We start from the raw sequence: 23,108 nt of genomic DNA, 5'->3' as shown, positions 1-23,108 counted from the left end.
AGTTCTCTTCATTCAGCTTGCAGTGATAATAGCCTGAGACCCAAAGGACTCTAGGAAGGAAAGTTAAAGCTTCCATGTGTGTCTGTGTGGCTGTGTTTTCAGATTTCATGGTCATAATAAAGATATAAGGGTTGATAGATTAAATGAGAACTTGAATAATACTAATATGTAGTTTTGTTGTTGTTTTCCTCTCTAGGCCAGCAATAAGCAATGGGTCACATTGCCCTATTTTTTATATGACTTTTGTAGAAAAGACTGTGTGTGTGTGTGTGTGTGTGTGTGTGTGTGTAGAAAGAGAAAATAGGCGATGGATAAACAAGTTAAATATTCATTTTACATTACAGTATTGGTTTGCTGAATATAAATTCTTGAAAAAAGTGCATCCACTGATTAAGTTGGTTAGACATTATCTTTACAACTGAATTTACTTTCTAGGTTTGCTTAGTGAATTCTTCTCTGTAACTGTTGCAAATATATATCCCTCAGCTTAACAAGTTCCTATTATTACAGCATCTATAAGAATGGTTCTTATTTAATAATTTGTATTTGTAACTCTTATTTCTTATACTATTTATAATTCTTGAGAAAATTACTTGATTTTAGCTTTCACTCATGAATTAATCCAATAATTTCCTGTTCTTTCTACATAAGCACCCCCACTTCCAGTTGTGGCTGATCTGTCTCCTAGGGACTTCTTCAGAGATAGGGGTCCGGCTTTAGGTTTTATTCTTCTCTTTCTGCCTGGACGCACACAATTTTGCCTCTGTCTTTGTTTATCATTGCAGCTCCCTCTGAATGTTTTCAATAACTACTTCAGCCTTGGATTTGATGCTCATGTCACACTGGAGTTCCATGAATCCAGAGGTGAGGACAACGTCCCATTTCCATCTCCCAGGGAGGAAGTTTCTAGCAGGTGTTTTGCATGTTCCCTTTTGTTTGTATATCACTTATGCGTTTACAGTGGGCTTCAGTGCTGTTTCATTTTAACCTTTAGGATGACTCTGGGAGCTAGACAGGGCAGGAACTTCTTATAAATGGGACCCTGAGACCTAGTTGTTCAGACAAATGGGACCCTGAGACCTAGCTGTCCAGGGTCTCAAAGACAGTAAAGGGCAGGACTAGATGTGTGTTCCAGGTCTCAGGATTGTTCATCTTTATGTTCTACTGGAAGATTTGAAGTGAGTAAAATACTAAGAAGTGATAGAGACTATTACTGAAGTCACTAGGATATTCTTTAGCTTCACAAAACACTACTAAAGTGCAATACTACACAACCAGAGCCATTGAAATATGGTAGCAAAAATAAAAATGTCCCCTCTGTTTGTATAAAATAAACAACAGGCATCTTAGAACAACAGAGGAGCTATAGGTAGTTTAGGTTGAAAGAATAGGATGTAATGGTGATGGGATTAATTAGGAAGGTACTAGGGATCCCCACTGGATGATACAGAGGTGTGAATGAGACCATGTAGTGATTTCAGATACTAAAAGAGATGGAGTCAAGATTAGGGGAACAGAATTTTTGAAAGAGAAGATGAAATAATGATATGCTGTTAAATATTTCATCAACATTTTCTCGTACCATTTAGAACTGATAAAGTTTAGGGTTTTGACTTGTGTTTTGTAGTCCTAATTGATCTTTCTCTCTCTCTCTCTCTCTCTCTTTCTGTCTCATTTTGTCTCTTAAACTCTCTTCTTATTAATATAGCTATACTATATATCCATGTCTATGCCTGTATCTATATCTGTACCTAGTGCCTTCTGAATATATATAACCAGAACCATGCTAGGATGTAGATTGTTAAGAGACTTGTGAGATAAAGTCACAAATGAGAAGTACTTTACTTTTTTCCCTCCAGGTTATGTAAGAAAGGAAGTGGTGTTTAGAATTTTTGCGTACTTGGGAATTTGAAATAACAGAGCACTAAAAGCTAGAATTCGGATTTTCAGATTCTGGTGATAACATGAAAATTCTGATCATGCACTTATGCACTAGAAGTCAAGAGTGATGCTACAGGATTAAAAACCACTAGAGTATAAAATACAAGTAAGGAACAGATCTTTAAAGTCTCTTACTGGATCCAGCAATGTTAGCAGACTTTGGCCTTACTGGTTTCACAAGGTTTTGAGAGGACAGGCTCTGTAAAGGTCAAATTCTGTGCCAAGCAAGAACGATGCTGTTTGAAGAGAAAGCCATAGTTTGGTATTCCTCTCTGATTGGCCAGAAAAATCACAGCTAGAAGGCATGATTGATAACAGAACCTCAAACATCCCAAGTCAGAAACACTACCACTTTCCACCTCCCTGCCTTAGACAATTCTTGGATATTAGGTATTCAGAGGGACCTACCTTGGGGCCAACAATTTATGACCTGTTACCCTTCTTATATTTAAGGAGAGTTAATTTGGGAAGTACACGGGGGATTTTATTCTTCATTTCTTACCCCATTTTTTGTCTTATATTCTTCAGCAGAATCCTGATCCTGGGCTTCTTAATAAAATACCCCAAACTTCTTAATAATACTTGTAAAGTAACACAATTGTCACGAATACATGGATTTCCGAAAATAGGCATGAAAAGAGGTATAAATGAATACGTGGCCAAAAATGAGCTCATTCAATGAGCTCAATGAGCTCAAGTGAGTCTCATATTTAGTCTAACTAATCCGGAAGTTTTTCTAATGATTCACTTCCTTAAACTATGATGAAGTTTCTATGCCTCAGAGTGAGAACGGAGTAGGGAGAGACCCTTACATGGAAAGACCAGGCTTACAAGAAAATTCTTTTGGGGAAAGTGATTTTTCTCTTTTATTTTAAGCTGTAGGACTATTGTAGAGTGGGATATGCAAATTGTTGAGTGTATGAACATGTACATTTATATGTATGTGATTATAAAACAATTAGTTAAAAGATGTCAAGCATTAATCTTTGTATAGTTTATTGATAAGGCTTATTGTGTTCTGATGTAGTAAGAAATGGAATTGTAAACATTTCCCCTGCATGTAAATCAGAGCCTTTGAGGAAAATCAGCCACTGAAGGGCTGATAAGGGAGAATTTATGTTGATTGGAAATAATAGGTACAATATTCATGCAGGTGAGGTAGAGGTGGTAAAAAAAATAAATATCTATAAGATACTGGAACCAGATTTTGTTGATACACTTAGGCCAGAGGTATGGACTTTTCAGTAGCTGTTAATCTGCTTTTTTTAAACATTAAATTAAAAAATTATTTGTCTATGAAATATATAATTAAGCAAAGTCTTTTTTTTTTTTTTTTACTGTTTCTGTTCATTTGTATTTTCCTCCTATTTTTAACTAGTTACTCAAGAAATCTTAAGCTAAGCTATAGAAGAAAAAACAGGATAAGGAAGACCACATTTTTAATTGTGGCAAGCTTACTTATTTTGTCAGTAGATAGTGAGTGGCTGTTCTCAAACCAAGAAAACTCGTAGTGAGACTTTAAACTGTTTTCCAACACAGGCACTGTCTGCGGCTTCATGGATCATTTGCCATAAAATACCTGAAGGGTAACACAAAGGCTCATGAAAGCCATTGTGAAAAAAATAAGCTTGGATAGTAGAATCTATGAGGTATTATTCAAGAAAATATAATACTTTTATGTTGAGAATTATGCCAATATATCTACATAAAAATGGGCAATTAATATAAATCTCATTAAAGGAGAATTTTAAAAAATTTAACTATGGAAAGAATTTTTAGCACAGATATAAATATAGCCCATCAAATGGACACTTCTTAGCATAACTACATATATTGTATTTCTTTTAGAAGGAATAATTAAACTGGCATTAATTCCCATTTTTATATCTACTTTATTCCAGACACAAATCAAACTCAAAAACATGCTTAATTACGTTTGGAAGCTGCATACATAGCTTATGGAAGTCATGCCCTATGAAAGTCAAAGTAAATAATTGCTTCTCCACCTCCTTCCACCTTTATCCTGTTATCTCAGCCCAATATCTCTGGAAACCCTCCAATTTCTACAAAGCATCTAGAGTGCCTCCATCTTTAATGTGCTTGAGAATCACCTGGGGAGCCCCCCTCCACAGGTGTATAGACTCCACACTCAAGTCATTCTAATTCAGTAGATCTGGCTAGGGCCTAATCATTTGCATTTCTAACAAGCTCTCAGTTAATGTCAGTGATGCTGGTTTGGAGTTACACATTTATAGTCCTGGATTACTGTCCCTGTAGCACTGGGCCACTGTACTAACTGGCCTGGAACTGGGGGAAAGATGATAACCAAACCATGGGATCTATTGGATCTATGGGTTAGGAGGGAGTTGGGGAGGAAGTAGGAGTGCTAATCTAAGTCGCTACCTTTTATGAGGTCTCCATAACAAAACTACTTTTCCTCTTTCACAGAAGCAAATCCAGAGAAATTCAACAGTCGTTTTCGAAATAAAATGTTCTATGCAGGGGTAGGTATACATTTTATTTCATAATTACTACATATTACTTAGTGCCAATTCACTGTGTATCATGAAGTTGCAAACTACATTAGAAATAATCACATATACATCTTATTTATATATGTCTATATATGGTTACTGTTTCATGTCTGGGCTTAAGAATGAAAGTGAGGTGTATTTCTTAAGTTAGTTGTCAGAAAGAGAGTTGGTGTTCCTCATCTCTGAGCTTTTAAGCAAGCCCTGAGGCTTCGTGTTGAACAAGAGAGGATGCTATTCAGAGGGATGTGAGAAACAAACATCAAAGCCAGTGTAAGAAATGGGGGCATTGTGTAGACTGATGATGTCTGAAGAATTTTAGGTAAGAACGTAGTTTTCACCAGGGTGCGCACATTGACGTTTGGATTAGAAACTGGCAGAATATGGGGTGTTTTTCATGGACGCATGCGTGAGATTAAAGGGGGTGCCTTCTTTTTCCTTCTTTTGTTTCTCAGGCACGTTCATAGTAGTAAATAGGGAATGAAAAAAAGTCATCCGAAATATCAGTACAGTTTAAATTTATGCCAATGGATAGGAGGAGTTTAAATAAAAGGCATTTAGAAGCTGCATATATAGTTTATGGAAGTCAAATCCTGTGAAACTCAAAGCAAATAAGGAAATTTTAGTGGAAAGACTGTATCAGCCTTAATGGACAAGGAAAGTGGTCAGAAAAGGTTGTCAAAATAAACCTTCCAGTGACCCTCGGAATTGTCTACTTTTTCACTCTCATTCTGTGCTCTTAAATTTTATAGTGAAACTGTAAATTATAGTTTGGAAACAGAAAAATTTCAACTTGACAACTCCTGCACTGCTTTACTTTGGATTCTGCAGAAAGAGAACGTGTTTAGAATTTTTGCATACTTTGGAATCCTTGGAATCTAGGATATGGAAGCAAGGATTTAGTATAACCATGTAATTACGAGTTTCTTTCTCTTTATTTCCCTGTGGTATAGGCAGCTTTTTCTGACTTCCTACAGAGAAGTTCTAGAGATCTATCCAAACATGTTAAAGTTGTTGTAAGTATTGAATGTGTTGATTTATTTCATTTGAATATGATATGACTGCCACAAAAAACTCCCAAATAGTTTATATATTTAATCACTGGACTGCATAGAACTTTGGAGATCATTTTGTGTAGTTCATTCAATCTACACTTATTATGTGTCAGGCACTGTCTTAGTTGCTGGGGATGAAGATAAATGAAAAGACTAGTTTCACTCCTGAAGAAACTCACAGTTCAGTTGTGAAGAAGGTCACATAAGTCACTTCAGAACAATAAAATTGTTATTCAACCATGTATATAATATGGTTGTGGCACAAAGGGAGAAGTGATAACTCTGACTATGGTGGGGTCAGGAAGACCTTTATCAAAAAAAAAAAAATGATGTTAGCTGGATCTTGAAGCATAAGTCGGTACTCTCCAAATAAGTATCTTTATTCCAGGATAATCTGAGGAGGATCTTTATTCCAGGATAATCTCCGTTTTAGAACAAAGTGTTGGTTTCATTATTTTGTGGTGATTCACTCTCCCACCTGGTCAAGGTTCCTCACCACTAGATGGATTCTTTTTGTGTGTGCTGTTTCTTCCTGGGTCTCTATATCAGGTTGCGGAAATATACCGCTTGGGGGCAAGGGAGAGAGAAATTTATCTTTATCAAGGTGACACATTCAAAAATAGAATAAAATTGGTATTAAGACATTAATGTTTCCTTATAGTAACCAAGTTAAAAGAAGGAATGAACATGACTTTGTTGCACATAGTTGTATAAGTAAATGACAGAATGAGAAAGAGAAAAAAATATATAAATGGAAAAGAAGGAATGAGAATATAGCAATGCTTGAATTTATCATATCATAGGTAAAGAATAAGAATAATTTTGATGGGCCGGGTGTGGTGGCTGATGCCTGTAATCCTAGCTCTCTGGGAGGCTGAGGCAGCCGGATTGCCTGAGCTCAGGAGTTCGAGACCAGCCTGGGCAAAATGGTGAAACCCCATCTCTATTACAATACAAAAAATTAGCTGGGTGTGGTGGCATGTGCCTGTGGTCCCAGCTACTCAGGAGGCTGAGGCAGGAGATTGCTTGAACCTGGGAGGCAGAGGTTGCTATGAGCTGAGACTGCACCACTGCACTCCAGCCTGGGCGACAGAGTGACACTCCGTCTAAAAAAAAAGAAAAAAAAAGAATAATTTTGACAAGAGAGAACAGAACAAAATATATACATGAAAATAGAGAAAAATATATGATCTTAAGCTAAATGAGAATATGAAGAAATATAAGGAGCATGAAAATATAAAAATTAAAATGTGTAATCACCAGTAAAGCACGTATAAGACATGAATCTACTAAATCAGTTGAAACAAGAGAAAAAGGCCTTTATCGCTGCTATTAACAACCATTGGCATCCCTTTCAGATGTTTCAGTTCTCACACAATAAAAATATAAAGCGAGTATCTTTTAGTGGTGGAGACTCTTGAGACTGAAATATTGCCTTAAAGCTAGATACAAGAACACATGGCCCATTGAACTATGAGGATTATTATTTCGATAAAATCATGGCTATTAAATTTAAGTAGCAGCAACCTTACATTAAACTTCCCCTGTTTCTTCAGCTGCCTGTAGCCTAGCAAAAATTAAACTTAACTGCCCTTTCCAGTGTGTTTTGCATTTACAGGCACATCCACAGTACCTGCTAGGAGACCCAGTGCACGCTGGGCGGTGGCCATATAGAATGGCAGTGTACTGTACAAGTCACAGGATTGATATCAAACTCTGTACACTTCCTAACTGCTAGAGAGTTTTCTTTCTCATATCTCAGTCCCCTTGATGATACATGCCTCATGCATGGGTGACTTTATAGTAGAGTCTAAAAGATGCTTGCAGAGAGGCCAAAATGGCAGCAAATAACTAGGAAAGATGTGATATCAGCCTATATATGTAATATTAAAGGTGGAATATTTATATAAATTATATCTTATGAGGAGGAAAAAAATCATTATAACTAGGTGTGAACATTTGGGATTTAGCTAGGTCTACCTTTGCTAGGTATATGACTTTGGGGAAATCATTTAACCTTTCAGAGGAGTTTGCTTTCTTCATCTGTCAAATAGGCGTAACAAGACATGTCTTTGAAGCAATGGTTTTTGACCATTGTGCTGTGACATAGAGAGACACAAGGATACTTTTGCAATGACATCATTCTATGTTTTCCTGAGTGTGAGATGAAAAGGATGGAAGGTTAGTGAGAGTGGTTAGATGTCTACCCAACAACAGAGCATCTGTTCTTTGTCAGAGGGTGAAGTCAGTGTTTGTAATGCAATAGCTAATAATGTTTCATAGAGATATAAAATATGTATTTGAATATTAGACCGAGAAAATACAAAATGACAGTAAAAACCTACATATAGCCATTATTCGTTCCACTTCCCATATTTTCTTCTTGTTATTTATCAATATATGAGCTTGTACAAAGGAACATATTTTGGATGCAAGTATGTCCCTTTGTGTGTATTTGAAGTTGGGAAAAAGTTGAAAACTGCTATTCTAAAGGAATTGTACATTTATATATTATTGCAATAATATATAAAAAAAATCTCTGTAAAGCAGTATACCGTGTAAGGCACACATTTTCATATGATTTGATGAGTTCCCAGAATCACTAACATGTTTCCCAGAAGGAAAAAGTAGAAAGTTAAAAAATGAATTCCGTTCTAAATACAGTAATATTTATTATAATCTTTCTGCAATGCAACCATAAGGCTTTGTACACTATTAATGTATCACATCCTAGGTTTTAAGTTTTAGTTGCTTACAACATGCAATTTTGACATTTACAATGTCTACTTTTTTATTCATTGGCATAGTCATTTATAACTCATTTCAAGTTCTTAAGTAAGTTGGAAGATGTTTGCTTAGTAGTTGAGAGTACTAGAAAAACATCTTTAATGTCTAGAACTTTATTACTAAGTTATATTTGAAAATAATTTATTTAAAATTGTAAGATTTCTTGGAAACAATTCTTTGAGAATACTCATGAAAATTAGGCTGTATGGAGATCAACTGGGAAAAAAAATGCAGGTGCTGGAGACAACTTGACGGCTAGCAAAATCATTATACTTAGATTGAAACTGATCCCAAAGAACTCTTTCAGAATTTGCAGGGAGCTTGGGGATGCTTTGCTTCTCTCTCCAAATGAGAAGGTAATGGGGAAATCCTGTGATAAGGGTATGAGGAAAGCAAATGTGAGAGCAGGCTTTACACTTTTGACATCGGAAAGTCTATAGTCATGACTAGAGTTATTCTCTTTTGACTTTTGTCACCAGTGGGAAATGAGAAAGGAACATGAAAGACTTTTCCTTGATTTATCAAGGGATGATACCCTTGCAGAAAGCACTAGCAGATCAGGGAAGCCATGTTCGAGGGTTGTTGAGGCCAAGCTAGGCTGAGACCCTTGATTCCCAGGTCTAAACTCCAGGAAGACAGTGAATGTTAGAAGTCTAAAGTCTGAATGGCCGGGCACGGTGGCTCACACCTGTAATCCCAGCACTTTGTGAGGCCAAGGCGGGTGGATGACCTGAGGTCAGGAGTACAAGACCAGTCTGGCCAACATGGTGAAACCCCGTCTCTACTAAAAATACAAAAATCAGCTGGGCGTGGTGGCGGGCACCTGTAATCCCAGCTACTCGGGAGGCTGAGGCAGGAGAATCGCTTAAACCTGGGAGGCGGAGGTTGCAGTGAGCCGAGATCACGCCATTGTACTTCAGCCTGGGCGAGTCTGTATGAGATGAAATGTGTAAGAACAAACCACGAATGAAGATAATACTAGTGTATAATAGATATCTTTTCAAAAGTTTGCGGTACATAGACTTTTAAAAAAGTCTTCAAAATATTTGACATTTTCAAAATAAAAATTGTCTCAAAAAGCAAAGAAAATAAATAATTATATTTGGGACTTGTTTGAATCAGATAATGATGGTGGCAAATACTACTGCTTTAACTTGAGGCTTTTTTCTTTTCATTCTTTTAAGTGTTCGTAAATCTTTTAATGTTGACACCATCAGTCTAGATAACTAATAATCATCCATTGTTAAGAATGATAATATTTCCTTTGATTGTGAGACAAGAGAAATCATTTTAATCAAATGGAGGTTTTGTTCTTACCTTAAGTACAAACAAAACCAACCTCTGTACCCTGGGTCCAGTAAAGCTATAACCAGAATATATTTTTAATCATTGTGACTGGCATTCACTTAAGCAGAGATAGGGCAAAGAGAAAGAGACCATGGTGTGTACTATTGTCAAACTAGTTATCTTTGATAAGTTTTTAGACTTGTGACTTCTTCAAAACCCCTTTTCTGTTTTGATTGTTTCAGTGTGATGGAACAGATCTCACCCCAAAGATTCAGGAACTGAAGTTCCAGTGTATAGTATTTTTAAATATACCCAGGTAAGCTCTGTTTGTATTATTTCCTTGGTTTGACATGAGCTCTGACTTGAGGTTATCTGTTTTCATAACAGAAAATTTCAGATGTAAACAATGAAGATCAGTTATCTAAATGGGTAATTAAAGATTTCTAGGTCTGATAATTGATTCTCCGATTTGGTTTATTTAGTTTTGTTTGTGGTTGGTGGTTTTGTGCATCATGTGGCATGCATTGTCTGTACTTACCCATCTTTAAGAAACCCAGGCACCCCTCTTGACTGGAACATCTTAATTTATTTCTAAATTACCGTTCTTTCCCTCCTTCTCCCCCTCTAAGAATGAGAGAATTGAAAAACTTTTTTTGTTCTCTGTTTCCTAAAAACTGTTAATAAAATCATCCAGTCTGATTCGAGTGTGGAATTCATTCAAAATTGTTGCCAGATGATTGCTTTGAAAAATAGGATGAGTTAGAGTATTGTTTTCTAGCCAGGATGTCAACTCTCCATGGTGCTATTACGCACTTCAGGAGAAAGAGATATTTAAGATAACTAGACTCAAAATAAACATATTATCTCAGTGGCATAAATTATGTTCTAGGCCCTGAAGCCAAGATTTTGGAAGGGATGGATCTATAACCATTTATTTGCCTGCCAAACAACTCAGACACAAAATCTGCAAATACATTGTATTTAGACTGAATTTAATTGAAATGAGAGTTGTATGTAAGTCTGTGGCTAGGAAAACACATCATAGTCTCCTGATTATTCTTGGCAGTGCTCAATATAGTCAGTTACAATTTTATTCCAGAAATATTTGCAGCTTAATTGAAGTAGAAGGCATTGATTCTCAGAAAGCATTGTTTATTACTTTGCCTTATTATTCTTTCTCTTGTCCTTCCTCTCTTCTTCTCTTGTCCTTCTTCGTCTCTTGTCCTGCTTCTCTCTTTTCTTGCTTCTCCCTCTTTCCCATCTGTATTCTTCTTCCTCTATTTCTCCAATTTCTTTTGTTTCTCCTTCTCTTTCTAATCTCTTATCTGTATTTCATCTCTTCTTCACTCTATCTTCCATAGTTACCTTTCCCTTCTCCTGTGAGTACCTCTTATTTTGCTTACGTATTAATGGCAAATGCTTCCCACTTCATTTCCCTGTCTCTTTTCTGCTGGCATGCATACATCTTCCTTTAAGACCAAATTCTGAAACCACCTATAGACAATTCATGATATATCATAGAAAACAGACATATATGAATTATAGTGAGAAATATAAATAATGAATGAGGAGAAAGTTGGATACCACAGGATACTTTTGTTGCAAAATTATGGCCCATTTTCACAGCTTGGTGTTTTGTAGATGATAAGAAGTGCATTTTCTTTCCTATTGGAAGGTGTGTACCAAGAATGGAAAACTGTTTTTATGTTTAATAAACATTGGGTCTAACTACAAACTAACACCTCATGATAGTCATGAGAAGGATGGGACATATTTACTTCTGTCTTTCATCTTCTCTTGCAGATATTGTGCTGGCACAATGCCCTGGGGAAACCCAGGAGATCACCACGATTTCGAACCTCAACGTCATGATGATGGTTATATTGAAGTCATTGGATTTACCATGGCCTCTTTGGTGAGCAACACAACTATTTTATTAAAATGAAATGTGTTTTAGTCACAGAGCTTATTCAATTCACAGGACTTTAGTTAACTTTTTCTCCTGCTTTATCAAGTTACAAATTTTATGAATTATAGAGTTGCTTAGGAAAAACAAGAAAAAAATAATCATTTATGTCACTAAGGAAACTGATGCACATTTGTTTGAACCTCAAGAATAAATGAATATCACTTCTTATTTTTCCTGATTAATTTTCTACCAGAATGAAAAGTTTTTATGCTAATTAAAAACATTACACGGGGCTAGGGGCGGTGGCTCACGCCTGTAATCCCAGCACTTTGGGAGGCTGAGGTGGGTGGATCAACTGAGGTCAAGAGTTCCAGATGAGCCTGACGAACATGGTGAAACCTGCCTCTACTAAAAATACAAACATTAGCTGGATATGATGTACTGCCTGTAATTCCAGCTACTTGGGAGGCTAATGCAGGATAATTGCTTGAACACAGGAGGCAAAGGTTGCAGTGAGCTGAAATTGTGCCATTGTACTCCAGCCTGGGTGATGAGTGAAACTCCATCTCAAAAAAAAGAAAAAAATGACACCATAGAAACATCCCAGCATTGGCACAGAAGCCATAGCATTTTATACTTTTTTGGTTCACTGAGGACTTTTGTGTTTAGGTAAAAAAGAAGCTGTAGCAACTTGTGGATATCCATCTTACTTATGAATGAAATGATCATCTCCATTATCACAAAATATCTGAATATACAAAGACATCATTATTGTGATACTAGTGAATACTCAGTTGCCACAATATTGAGATCACCTTGTATTTTAATTTTGTTTGCTTGCATTAAGGAAGGAAATTTATAGTGTAAGTATATTTTCAAACAGGTTTTAGCCATGCATTCCTGCTTATTATTAAATGATGTGGGGACCAGTTAAAATTATGCTTATCATTTCTTGTGTAAATCAGGCCATACTGAGTTTGTAATGCAAATAAAAACAAAGCTTCTGCTTGTCATCTTTGGTTGGCACATGATTTGTGCTGTACCTTATGCATAAAAGAAAAAAGGTTGTATTTCTCATTCTAAACAAATCAAAATAGGTCTCTTTTTTACTCATCTTATGAATTCCAAATAACTCTTCCTCAACTACCTCGAATTAGTGAAGTTTAACAGAAAAATCTATTGTGCTTATGGCAAGAATCTTCATCACCTGATTTTGTGATGGCCCTTGTTAACTCATCTCTAGAATAAAATAGTTGTCATGGTAGAAAAGATTGGACTGGGGTTGACTTACTTTCCAGCGTTGTAACACAATATAGCTCCTTATCTCCAGAGCTTTTTATGTTTATTGCAAATGAAGATACAAGCCAAGAGCAAATAGGATTAAGTTTAGGAAGGATATATGCAGGGAAGAATTCTTTTTTTTTGAGACGGAGTCTTGCTCTGTCGCCCAGGCTGGAGTGCAGTGGAGCGATTTCGGTTCACTGCAAGCTCCGCCTCCTGGGTTCACGCCATTCTCCTGCCTCAGCCTCCGAAGTAGCTGGGGCTATAGCCACTCAACCACCATGCCTGGCTAATTTTTTTGTATTTTTAGTAGAGATGGGGTTTCACCATGTTTGCCAGGATGGTCTCGATCTCCTGACCTTGTGATCCACCCACCTCAGCCTCCCAAAGTGCTGGGATTACAGGCGTGAGCCACTGCGCCCAGCCAGGGAAGAATTTTTGGAGGTGACAAAATCATGCCCGTATATGATGGAAAAAACTCTCTAAACTGTCCATACGTGGTTTGCTTATTCATTATTCACTGATCCAGTGAACATTTATTGAGTGGTTATCATGTGCTAGAGCCTCCTAGTTCTGACTATGTGGTAGAAGGCTCTCAGGGATTGTCTGTGAGATGACGATCCCTTACCTAGGCCTGGAAGGCCAAGGGGAATATTCAGTATTTCCCCATTGCTTTTAGGATCAAAATCTCTGTCCTTACTTGGCCTGTAAAGTTGAGGTTCTGTCTGGTTCTCTAGCCTTCCCTGCTGTCATCTTTGCTTTCTAGCTCAAGCAGCTGACAAGTGAAGCACAGCATCGACCCTCCCTTGCTTCTTTTGTACCACCAAGCCATTGCACGTGTGCTCTCTCTCTCTCTGAAATGTACTTCAACTGTTTCTTCTATGCCTTCTCAGACTATATCTATGTCTTGTTCTTGTTCTTTTTGTAGTCTTTTCTGGTTTGGGTGTTTTTTTTTCTAACAATTGTATAATTAGTATAATTTATATTATACTAATTCATATATTTAGTATAATAATTAGAATATTACACTAATTATACAGGAGCAATACTGAAACTGGGTAATTAGTGGAGAGTTGAATGGAGGGCTCTTTCACAAAGAGCGCACTAGGTTTATGAGAAACCAATTCTTGAGCTGAAGATAAAAAGGAAAAGAAGCAATCACCAGTACCAGAAAAAGAACTGCTTGGAAAGGGTTACCTGATAGGAGTGATATTTGCAAAGAGGAAGCAAGCAACCTGTGCTCATCTGGCAGGGAGCAAGCCAGGGACATAAATACAGCGACTTCCCACTTCACCTTGACCTCTAGATCTTCTGCTGGTGGGTCTGTCTGGAGAAGTCTAACTGGAAGCCAGAAGACATGGGAGCCACTGATGCAGTCCAAATAGGTCAGCCTCACAGAGCAGAAAAGAGAGCAGGGAAGGCTGGAGAGGAAGCTGGGGCAGCAAATGGTGGATATCCATCACTCCCCGGTGGGTGGCCAGTCCACAACAGGGAGCCTGCAGTATGCAGTTGGCAATGCGTGATGTGACTGACTGAATTTTACCAGGAGAAGAAGAATGGAACTTGGCATTCTGGAAAAGGGAAAATTTACAAACATTTGGAAGTAGGAGGAATTGTAGTGCTTTGTGAGAACTATAAGTAGTTTCATGTAGTTTAAATGTAGGTGAAAAGAGAGAGTGATCACAGGTGGCGCTAAAGACGTGAGTAAGGGCCAGATCATAGAGTGCATCACAGCACTGATCTAGGAGCGTTTACTTTATTCAGCATTCTTGAGGAGTTAGTAAAATTTTTTAAAAAATAAGTATTTATATGGGAAGGTTTCAGTGTAAAAATAGACAAAATAATATAACAAACTCCCAAGTATCATCACTCAGCTTTTATAATTTTCAATTCATGGACAATCTTATATTTGTCCCACCTACAACCTCTTCCATTATACTATTCTGGAGCAAATCCTAGACATTACGTGTATACAATATATGTCATATATACATCATATGCATACCATATATATCATTTTATCCATCAGTAATTCGAAATGGACTTTTATTTTTTTATTTTTATTTTTCGGGGAATCAGGTAGGGGCCTTTATTGGCCAGCACACATCTACCTCCTGGCATCTGTCACAAGCTTTTGCAGGAGTAGGCGGCCCCTTCCTCTCCATGTACCCATCCCCAACCTGAGATGCGGGAGGGCCTGGGGGCTCAGAGGGGAGAACTGAGGGAAGAAGCCCCCGGTGATCCAGAGGATTGGGCAGTCTGACCTAGGGGTGAGGAACCCAGCACTGGACAACAAGGAGGGAGGGGCACGAGAGGGCTCCCAGAGGTTTGGTCGGGGAAGGGGAGGAAGACTGCCCCCTGCCCCGTCATCCCTGTATGTGCCGAGCCCCAGCTCCTGACTCCCTCAGTGCCTTTGGGCCTGGATGCTCAGACAGCAGATGAGACGAAGCCTTGTACCTCTAACCCTCCTTGAAGGCCTGCCTCCCCCCACTTCACAGAGGGAAACTGAGGCCCAAGCCTCTCCTCTCAGCCCTTGCTCAGCCTCAGACATGTGCATGGTGCCAGGACTGAGACCTGCTTACCCCTAAGGCCTGGATGGCAGAAGGGACCCTGAGGACATTAATAAATATGGACAGGCAGTCCCTGGAGGCAGCTGGCCGAGTCCAGGTAGGAGGGGAAGCCTGGCCTGGTCTGCCTCAGGGGCCACCACTGCCCTCAGCCTCTCTCATCCTGGCTCCTGGGGGCCACGATCCGGTAGTTGGCTGCACGTCCGCCCCTCTTGCCCCGAAGGAGGCTGGGGGTGCCTGTGCCGGCAGGGCCTGCCCCAGACCCCAGCTCTGGTTCATAAAGCCCAATCATTGTTTCCAAGATTAAAACCCTCTCAGCTAAAATCTTCAAAGCCTCGCGTAGTTGGTGCAACCCCTCCTCCCAGTGGCTCTTCTCACCAGGGTCTCCCTTAGGGCCAGGTTCCCCCCGCTGCCCAGCAGAGCCTTGGGGGCCAGGCTCCCCACGCAATCCTCTTTCGTCCTTCTCTCCTGGGTGGCCAGAGATTCCTTTGGGTCCAGTGGGGCCTGGGGGTCCTATGTGTCCAGGACTCCCAGGGATACCTGTGGCACCAGGAGGCCAAGGGGGACCCATGGGCCCTGGAGGGCCTGGAGGCCCAGTGGGTCCCTGGGGCCAGTGGTTGTTGGTCTCAGTGAAGGTGTTGGATAGCAGTGGGTCTCCATTCTGGGAGATCTGGGCATGGGGTGGCCCAACAGGGGCTGGGGGCCCAGGGGGCCCAGGAGGCCCTGGTGGCCCAGGAGGTCCCCTCTCTCCAGGGGTGCCCACAGCTCCAGCCCGGCCAGGGCTCCCTGGGGGGCCCTGTGGACCTGGTGGGCCTCTCATCCCCATTGGGCCCCGGCTGCCAGCATCTCCCTTGGGGCCGGTGGGCCCGGGCAGCCCCCGAGCACCGACTTGGTCATTTTGGGGAAGCAGCAGGACCCTCACACTCTCTATGGCTCCTGGCAGCCCCTGGAGGCCTCCGTCGCCAGGGCTGCCCTGGGCAGGAGGGGGCCCCCAGAGGGAGCAGGGTCTTCAGGGGTAGCTGGTGTTGGAGGTACTGGCCGCTCTGTGACAGTCAGCATGGCCACCTTGGCCTCCAGCACCTTCAGCCGCTCTGTCAGCTCTGACACTTTGCTGCAGTTGAGACAACCTGAGAAGGCTGTGGGCCGAAGTGCCATCCGCCGCATGGTACTGCCCGACCACTTGAGCTCCAAGGAGCCAGAGGAACCTGCAACTTCCTCGCAGCTCACTCCCGAGTGCCCAGGGCAGCACCTCCACTCACGGGCGGTCACTATCTTGTACATCACCTTGTATGTGGGTCTCACCACAGTTCTGTAGCTGCTGCCCGGACAGCTCATGGGCCAGGGGCAGTTCTGCAGCACTCGCTGAAGGTAGGTGCCATTCTGCACATGGCATGAGATGGTGCGGGTCACCACGTAGGAGCACCAGTTCCTGCGTCCGTCCGGAGAACGGAGCTGCCCCGATGCTCCATGCAGCGCCGCCTCCCGGGAGCAGGAGCCCGAGGCAGAGCAGCGCTCAAGCCCGCAGGCCGCCTATGCTGCCCCAGGCGCCCTCTGCGCGCGGCCCCTCGGGGTCGCCGCCCCCAGCCTGTCCTCCCCGCCCGCCCGCGCCGCCAGCCGTCCCGGACGCGCGGAGCCCGGTTTCCAGCTCCGCGGCCGGAGGGCGGGCAGGAGGCGGGCGGGGGCGGGGGCCCGAAGTGGACTTTTAAAAGATACTTTCTTTTATAAACACAACCACGATAACATTATGTTATTTTAAAAAATGAAAATAATAGTGCCTGAATATCACTAAATATTTACTCAGAGCTTGAATTTCCAGCTGTATCACAAATATCATTTATTTTCTTATGCAGTTTCTCTGAGTCGGAATCCAGATAAAACTTACACATTGTGGTTGGTTGATACGACTTTAAACTCTCCGTAGTTTCCCCTTCAACTCTTCCTCATTTATTTATTGAAGAAACTGGTCATTTGCCCTGTCAAGTTTCTGAGTCTGAATTTTGCTGATAGGATCCCTGAGGCATTTATTAAAATGTGCTTCTTTCTTTTTTCTGTACTTGATAGATGGATCTACATACGCTACATGTATTTTCCTCCAAATCTACTTTGTAAGCAGCGTTTTCTTTTTCTAAAAAAGAATATATAATGTCTGGCTTTCTTTCTCCTTTTTTAATGTTGGCAGATATTGATGGTCAATGTCTGGATGTAGCAAACATTAAGGGTTGCAAAATAGTGACATTCTAATTCTATTTTTTTTTTTTTGAGATGGAGTTTTGCTCTTGTTGCCCAGGCTGGAGTGCAATGGCGCAATCTCAGCTCACTGTAACCTCTGCCTCCCGGGTTCAAGCTATTCTCCTGCCTTATCCCCCCAAGTAGCTGGGATTACAGGCACCCGCCACCACACCCGGCTAATTTTGTATTTTTAATAGAGATGGGGTTTCACCATGTTGGTCAGGCTGGTCTTGAACTCCTGACCTTAAGTGATCCACCCGCCTCGGCCTCCCAAAATGCTTGGGTTACAGGCATGAGCCACCATGCCTGGCCTGATGTTCTAATTCCATCCTTCTTCATTTACTACTTGAAATATTTCTATGAAGAGAAATTTCACTTACTGTTTGATTACTTAGTCATATAGTTTGTGTAGGAAGGGCTCAATAAGTGATTCTTTTTCTTTCTTTATACATTTTCAAAATACTGAGTTAGTTCACTAGCATCCTCCAATGATGACTCTGGTTTTAAATGGCCTTCAGTTTTTGAACAATAATCCCATCATAGATTGGGATTTAGCTTCCCCTAGTATTTGATTGGGCTCGTGACTACTTGGATGAGTTGAATACAGTGAAGTAACACTGTGCATCTTCCTAGTCTGGGTCATAAACGGTCCTTTCAGCATATGGGAAATTTGAGTGCTGGTGATGATGTCTCATTAATAGGATTTTTTAAAAATTCAAGGTAATACTTAGTTCAACTGTCTCTCTGCTTTCATTCCTTTAGTATCAATCATACTCATTTATTGAATACTCATTGAATCTATAAATTCTGCATCCCTAAGTGGGATGCTGCTAGGTAAAACTGTTAAGAAGTGAACCAAAAGAAAAGCCCTGTCCTCAGGGTGTTCATAGCTCGGTGTTATCAGGGGGGCAAAGGAGTAAACAAGCAATCATAATCTGAGGCAGCAAATTCTAGGAGAAAGGCCGGGGTGAGAGTGGAAAGAATTGAAATCAGAACAGTGTTTGTAAGATGGGGATGTCAGCAATAATTTGTTAGAGGAGGAAGGAGTCCCTGGGAGTGGAATTGCCAAGTGAACATGACCGTCAGAGAATTCGCCTAAGAGACCGCTATATCCTAGGAGAGAGTTCCAGTGGTGGCTTCGAGTAATGGCACAGAGCCAATGAAGCCGTCGATGTGGAGAAAGGGCAGAGATAGAGTTCTTTAAACTGTCAACAGGGAGGCTAAAAGAGATGGAGTAAAACAGGGTCAGACTTGTGCTTTAGAAAGATTATGTGGAAGACATTGTAGAAGACAACAGAATTTATAACTGGAGGCAGGTAGACAAGTCAGAATGCTGGCATGTGAGTCCAGGTGCAGAAATGAGAAGGCCTGGCCAGGTGCAGTGGCTCCCGCCTATAATCTCAGCACTTTGGGAGGCTGAGGTGGGCAGATTACCTGAGGTCAGGAGTTTGAGACCAGCCTGGCCAACATGGTGAAACCCCATCTCCACTAAAAATACAAAAAATTAGCCAGGCATGGTGGTGGTCACTTGTAATCCCAGATACATGGGAGGCTGAGGCCGGAGAATAACTTGAACCTGGGATGTGGAGGTTGCAGTGAGCCAAGATCAAGCCATTGAACTCCAGCCTGGGCAACAAGAGCGAAACTCCATCTCAAAAAAAAAAAAAAAAAAAAAAAAAAAAAAAAGAGAAAGCCTGCAAGCCTGAAGAAAGAAAGTGCCAATGAAGACAGAGGGGCTGGTGAGTTCAAGAGAGTTGTTTGGACATAGTGACGTATTGTGAAGGGTACAAAGGGAAGAGTATACCCAAATTCCAGGAGGCTAGCATAGGTAGCTAGGTAAAGGATAAATGCATTAAATGAGACAGAAAACATAAAAGAGAGAATATCTCAAAAGAAATACACTGTGTTTTATCAATTTTAAATTCAAAATCTCTGTAAGACATCTAAGGAAATATAGAAATGGGCAATTTGAAATATATGTTTAGAGTTCAGGAGATGTTTTCAGGTTGGAGAGATTGTTTTGGAGAGGGAGGGGTTCTGCCAGATCCTTTTTATTCTTCTTCTATCATTTGTAGGAAAAAGAGAAATAATCGCAGATGGGAGTTGGCAAAAAGGAAATGGAATACTAAAATTAGGTCAATTATTTTTTTCTCTTTACATCATGTGAATAAGGTAATCCATATACATCATCAGCTAGCATCAAATGCACGATTGAATCTCAGATTTCAGTGACTCTAATTGCTTCCAAGAAAGAGAATCCTATCTAAGAAAAGCAGAATTAAATGGAGTTTAAACCGTATGGTTTTGAACATTCTATGCCCTCTAAATGTATACTGGCATATATTTCTCTATTTTCAGACACATTTTATCTTACTACTTGCTACTCATATAGCAGTACAGCATTGTATTTTTTTTCATTCAGGATGAAAGAATCTAATTTGCAGTCTTCAATTTCACATTTCTTGAACTAGTATATTGATTATATTTCTAAGAAGGTCAATTATTTAAAAACTCAAACATTTGTTTAAGATGATTATGTAAACAGATGAATGTAGTTATTTGGGTATATGTGTATATATTTTTGCACATTTAATATAGCTGCTATATAATTAAAAACATAACCAGTAGGTCAAGCTTTTTAGAAACAAACTATTTTTCTTAGAAATTGATATGTGTGTAGTAATTAAAGGCTATACACTTTTAAAATCATGGAATACACTAATAAATATATTTGTACATTGCTTATGATTTAAGTAAAATCCAAAAAATTGAAAATTCAGAGTGGCACTTTAATAAGAGAGCTTTGAAATAGAATTACTGGAATGGGAAAAAAGACTGTTTCTTTTAGACTCTTTATCTTGTAATTGCAAATTTCAAAGTAGAAGTCTTCAATTCATTTTGCTGGTTGAAATGCATTCCTACTAATTAAGATGATTCTTCATTGGGTGCTGGGTAACCTGATTACCTTTTTGGATTTTACACAGACCATAATCAGAGATTGTAATTTGTATTTATTTCTGCCACAATTTTCTGCTATTATTGTTTCTAAGGTCCTTTCATGTTGAGTTTGTTTCTAAGTAATTTAAACTTCTCAAGATGTTCAAAGCATTATTCAGTCAGAGGAATTGGGAACCTAATTTGCCATTCAGTATGAAATCCAAAGATTTCAGTCTCGTAAACTTTAAAGAAGGCACGTCCAAGCTTTCTTTTTGTTAACTGAAATAAAACTGTGTAAGTTTCTTTATAGTTATGAATTAGGAAAGCAAGAGGTAATTCAGTGAGCAAAAAGTACATGGAGAAATTCTCAGGGTTGACGTTTTACAATTACCATATATCTTTGTTTTAAGAAAAAAGGTAATATTAAATGTATGCTTATTTTGATGATATACATAAGAACTAAAGTAAAATATCAGTTACAATTTTATGACTCATAAATAACTATATTTGAAGTGTTTCTAATTGCTTTATTTTTACATTTTTAAAAATACATGAAACTGCATTATAAAGAAAACCCATACTACAAATGGCTACCTACTTTTTTATTGTATAAATATATCCTAATTTATGTAATAATTATTTTATGCCAAGTTTCCTTTATGAAGCTTTTAGGTTTCTGATGTTTTATATTGCAGATAATCCTGTAATTAACATAATTGTTTGTAAACCTCTCTTCACATTTCAGATTATTTTCTTATGGCAAATCCTAAGGAAATTACAATGACATAAGCATTTTGAAGCCTCTTAATAAAAATTATAGAATTATTTTTTAGAAATGTCATATGGTTTACTTGCCCAAGAGCGGCATATAGAGTTCCTGGATGAGAAGTGATTTACTAGACAGAGTTCCTGGGGCCGGCTGTGACTGTGGTGGTGGGGGCGGTGGGAGCCCTGCAAGGCGTCGAGGGTCGCTGAAGGCCAGCCAGCTGCATTCCAGGTGGCACGAGGGACCGCCCTTGTGCTCAGAGAAGTGATTTAAATACCCAACAGATGTTGAAAATGTGTTAATGGATAGAGACATAAATGATGGTTAAATATTATACTTGATGGAACAGGAAAGAGAATAAACTTCCGTCCCTGGAAGGAAATAAAGGAATTATATATGTTTTATACAGATAAAATTCTGGAACAGACAATTATGTCCTTACAAACAACAACATTTGAGAGTAAGGATAAGTTTAATTTTATTGTTACCGTTTTGTCTTTTTTTAAAAGAAGTTAAATGTGTTTTTTTGCCTATTTTAATGGGCTGCTTATCTTTTATTGTTGAAATAGAAGAGATATATTCTGGATACAAGTCTTCTGACAGATTTATTTATTAAAAATATATTCTTTTTGTTTATACTTTTCCTTTTTATGTTTTTAGGGTTTGTTTTGATGAGCATGTTTTAAACATCCAATTTTATGAAAAAGGCTTAATTTGTATTAGAGCTTTTTGTGTGCTTCCTAAGAAATCTTTGATTACTCCCAGAAAGATTGGGAGGCCATTCTTCTATATTTTCTTCTTGAAGATTTATAATTTTGGCTTTTATACATAAGTATATGATTCAGCTTAAATTAATTTTTGTGTATTGTGTAAGATACGTATTCATTCATAAAAAATGCATTTATCCAGTTTTTTCCACCACTATTGGTTGAATAAACTTTCCTTTTCTGTAAAATTGCTTTGGTGCTTTTGCTTGGTGCCTAGATTCTATTCTGTTCCATTGATTTGTTTATCCTCATTGCCAATACCACACTGTCTTAATTAGCTGTATGGTAACCCTTGAATCTGGTAATATGAATCACTTCGTTGTTCTAACAGTGTTTTCCTTATTCTAGATATTTTGGCATTTGCATATAAATTTTAGAATCTGTTATTATCTGCAAAAAATTAGGATTTTAATTGGAATTGCATTTAAGTTTTAGATAATTTTAGGAGGAATTGGAATATTAACAATATGAATGTTCCAATCCATGAACATGGTATATTTGTCCATTTATTTAGGTGTTTAATATCCATCAACAATGTTTTGTAGCTTTAGTGCAATTTTCAGGTTTTTGCACACCTTTTGTTAAATTTATTTCTAAGTATTTTTTAATGCTATTTTAAACAGTAATTTAAGTTTTACATTTAATTATTATTGCTAGTATATAGAAATAACCATATGTGTGTCTACACACATACACATACATATTTGTTTATTGGCCTTGTCTCATAACTTTGCTAAATTCACTTATTAGATCCATTATTTTTTTTTATAGATTCCTTAGGTTTTTCTGCAAGCACAATTATATTATTTGAAATAGAGTTTTACTGTTTCCTTACATGCCTTTCCTTTTTTATTTTTTATTTAAAAAATTTTTATGCCACTCTAGAAAATTCTTTAAAATGTTCTTTTCTTGCATGTTCACTGAGATGTTGAATAAAAATGATAAGAATGCACATGTTTGTATCGTTCCTGATTACATGGGGAAGCATTCCATATTTTTCATAAAATATGCTTAATTGTAGTATTTTTTTATTAGTGTCCTTTATATGATT

The 23,108-nt window shown here is 38.9% G+C and overlaps 1 protein-coding gene and 1 pseudogene across 1 annotated transcript in view; one reads left to right on the top strand and one right to left on the bottom strand.

Annotated features, from left to right (window-relative positions):
* DGKI (diacylglycerol kinase iota) overlaps nucleotides 1–23,108 on the top strand; it is a 460,711-nt gene that overhangs the window by 264,428 nt on the left and 173,175 nt on the right. Inside the window, exons 15-19 of the mRNA XM_030825779.1 lie at nucleotides 786–864; nucleotides 4,390–4,445; nucleotides 5,426–5,488; nucleotides 9,844–9,917; nucleotides 11,405–11,516. Of these exons, the coding sequence (XP_030681639.1) occupies nucleotides 786–864; nucleotides 4,390–4,445; nucleotides 5,426–5,488; nucleotides 9,844–9,917; nucleotides 11,405–11,516 (384 nt within the window). The remainder of the gene's footprint in view (nucleotides 1–785; nucleotides 865–4,389; nucleotides 4,446–5,425; nucleotides 5,489–9,843; nucleotides 9,918–11,404; nucleotides 11,517–23,108) is intronic.
* LOC105740725 lies at nucleotides 15,507–21,605 on the bottom strand (annotated as a pseudogene).

The sequence above is a fragment of the Nomascus leucogenys genome, chromosome 13, assembly GCF_006542625.1.
Source record: "Nomascus leucogenys isolate Asia chromosome 13, Asia_NLE_v1, whole genome shotgun sequence".
In the NCBI taxonomy this organism is placed as follows: domain Eukaryota; kingdom Metazoa; phylum Chordata; class Mammalia; order Primates; family Hylobatidae; genus Nomascus; species Nomascus leucogenys.
This window is presented reverse-complemented; position numbering and strand designations above follow the sequence as displayed.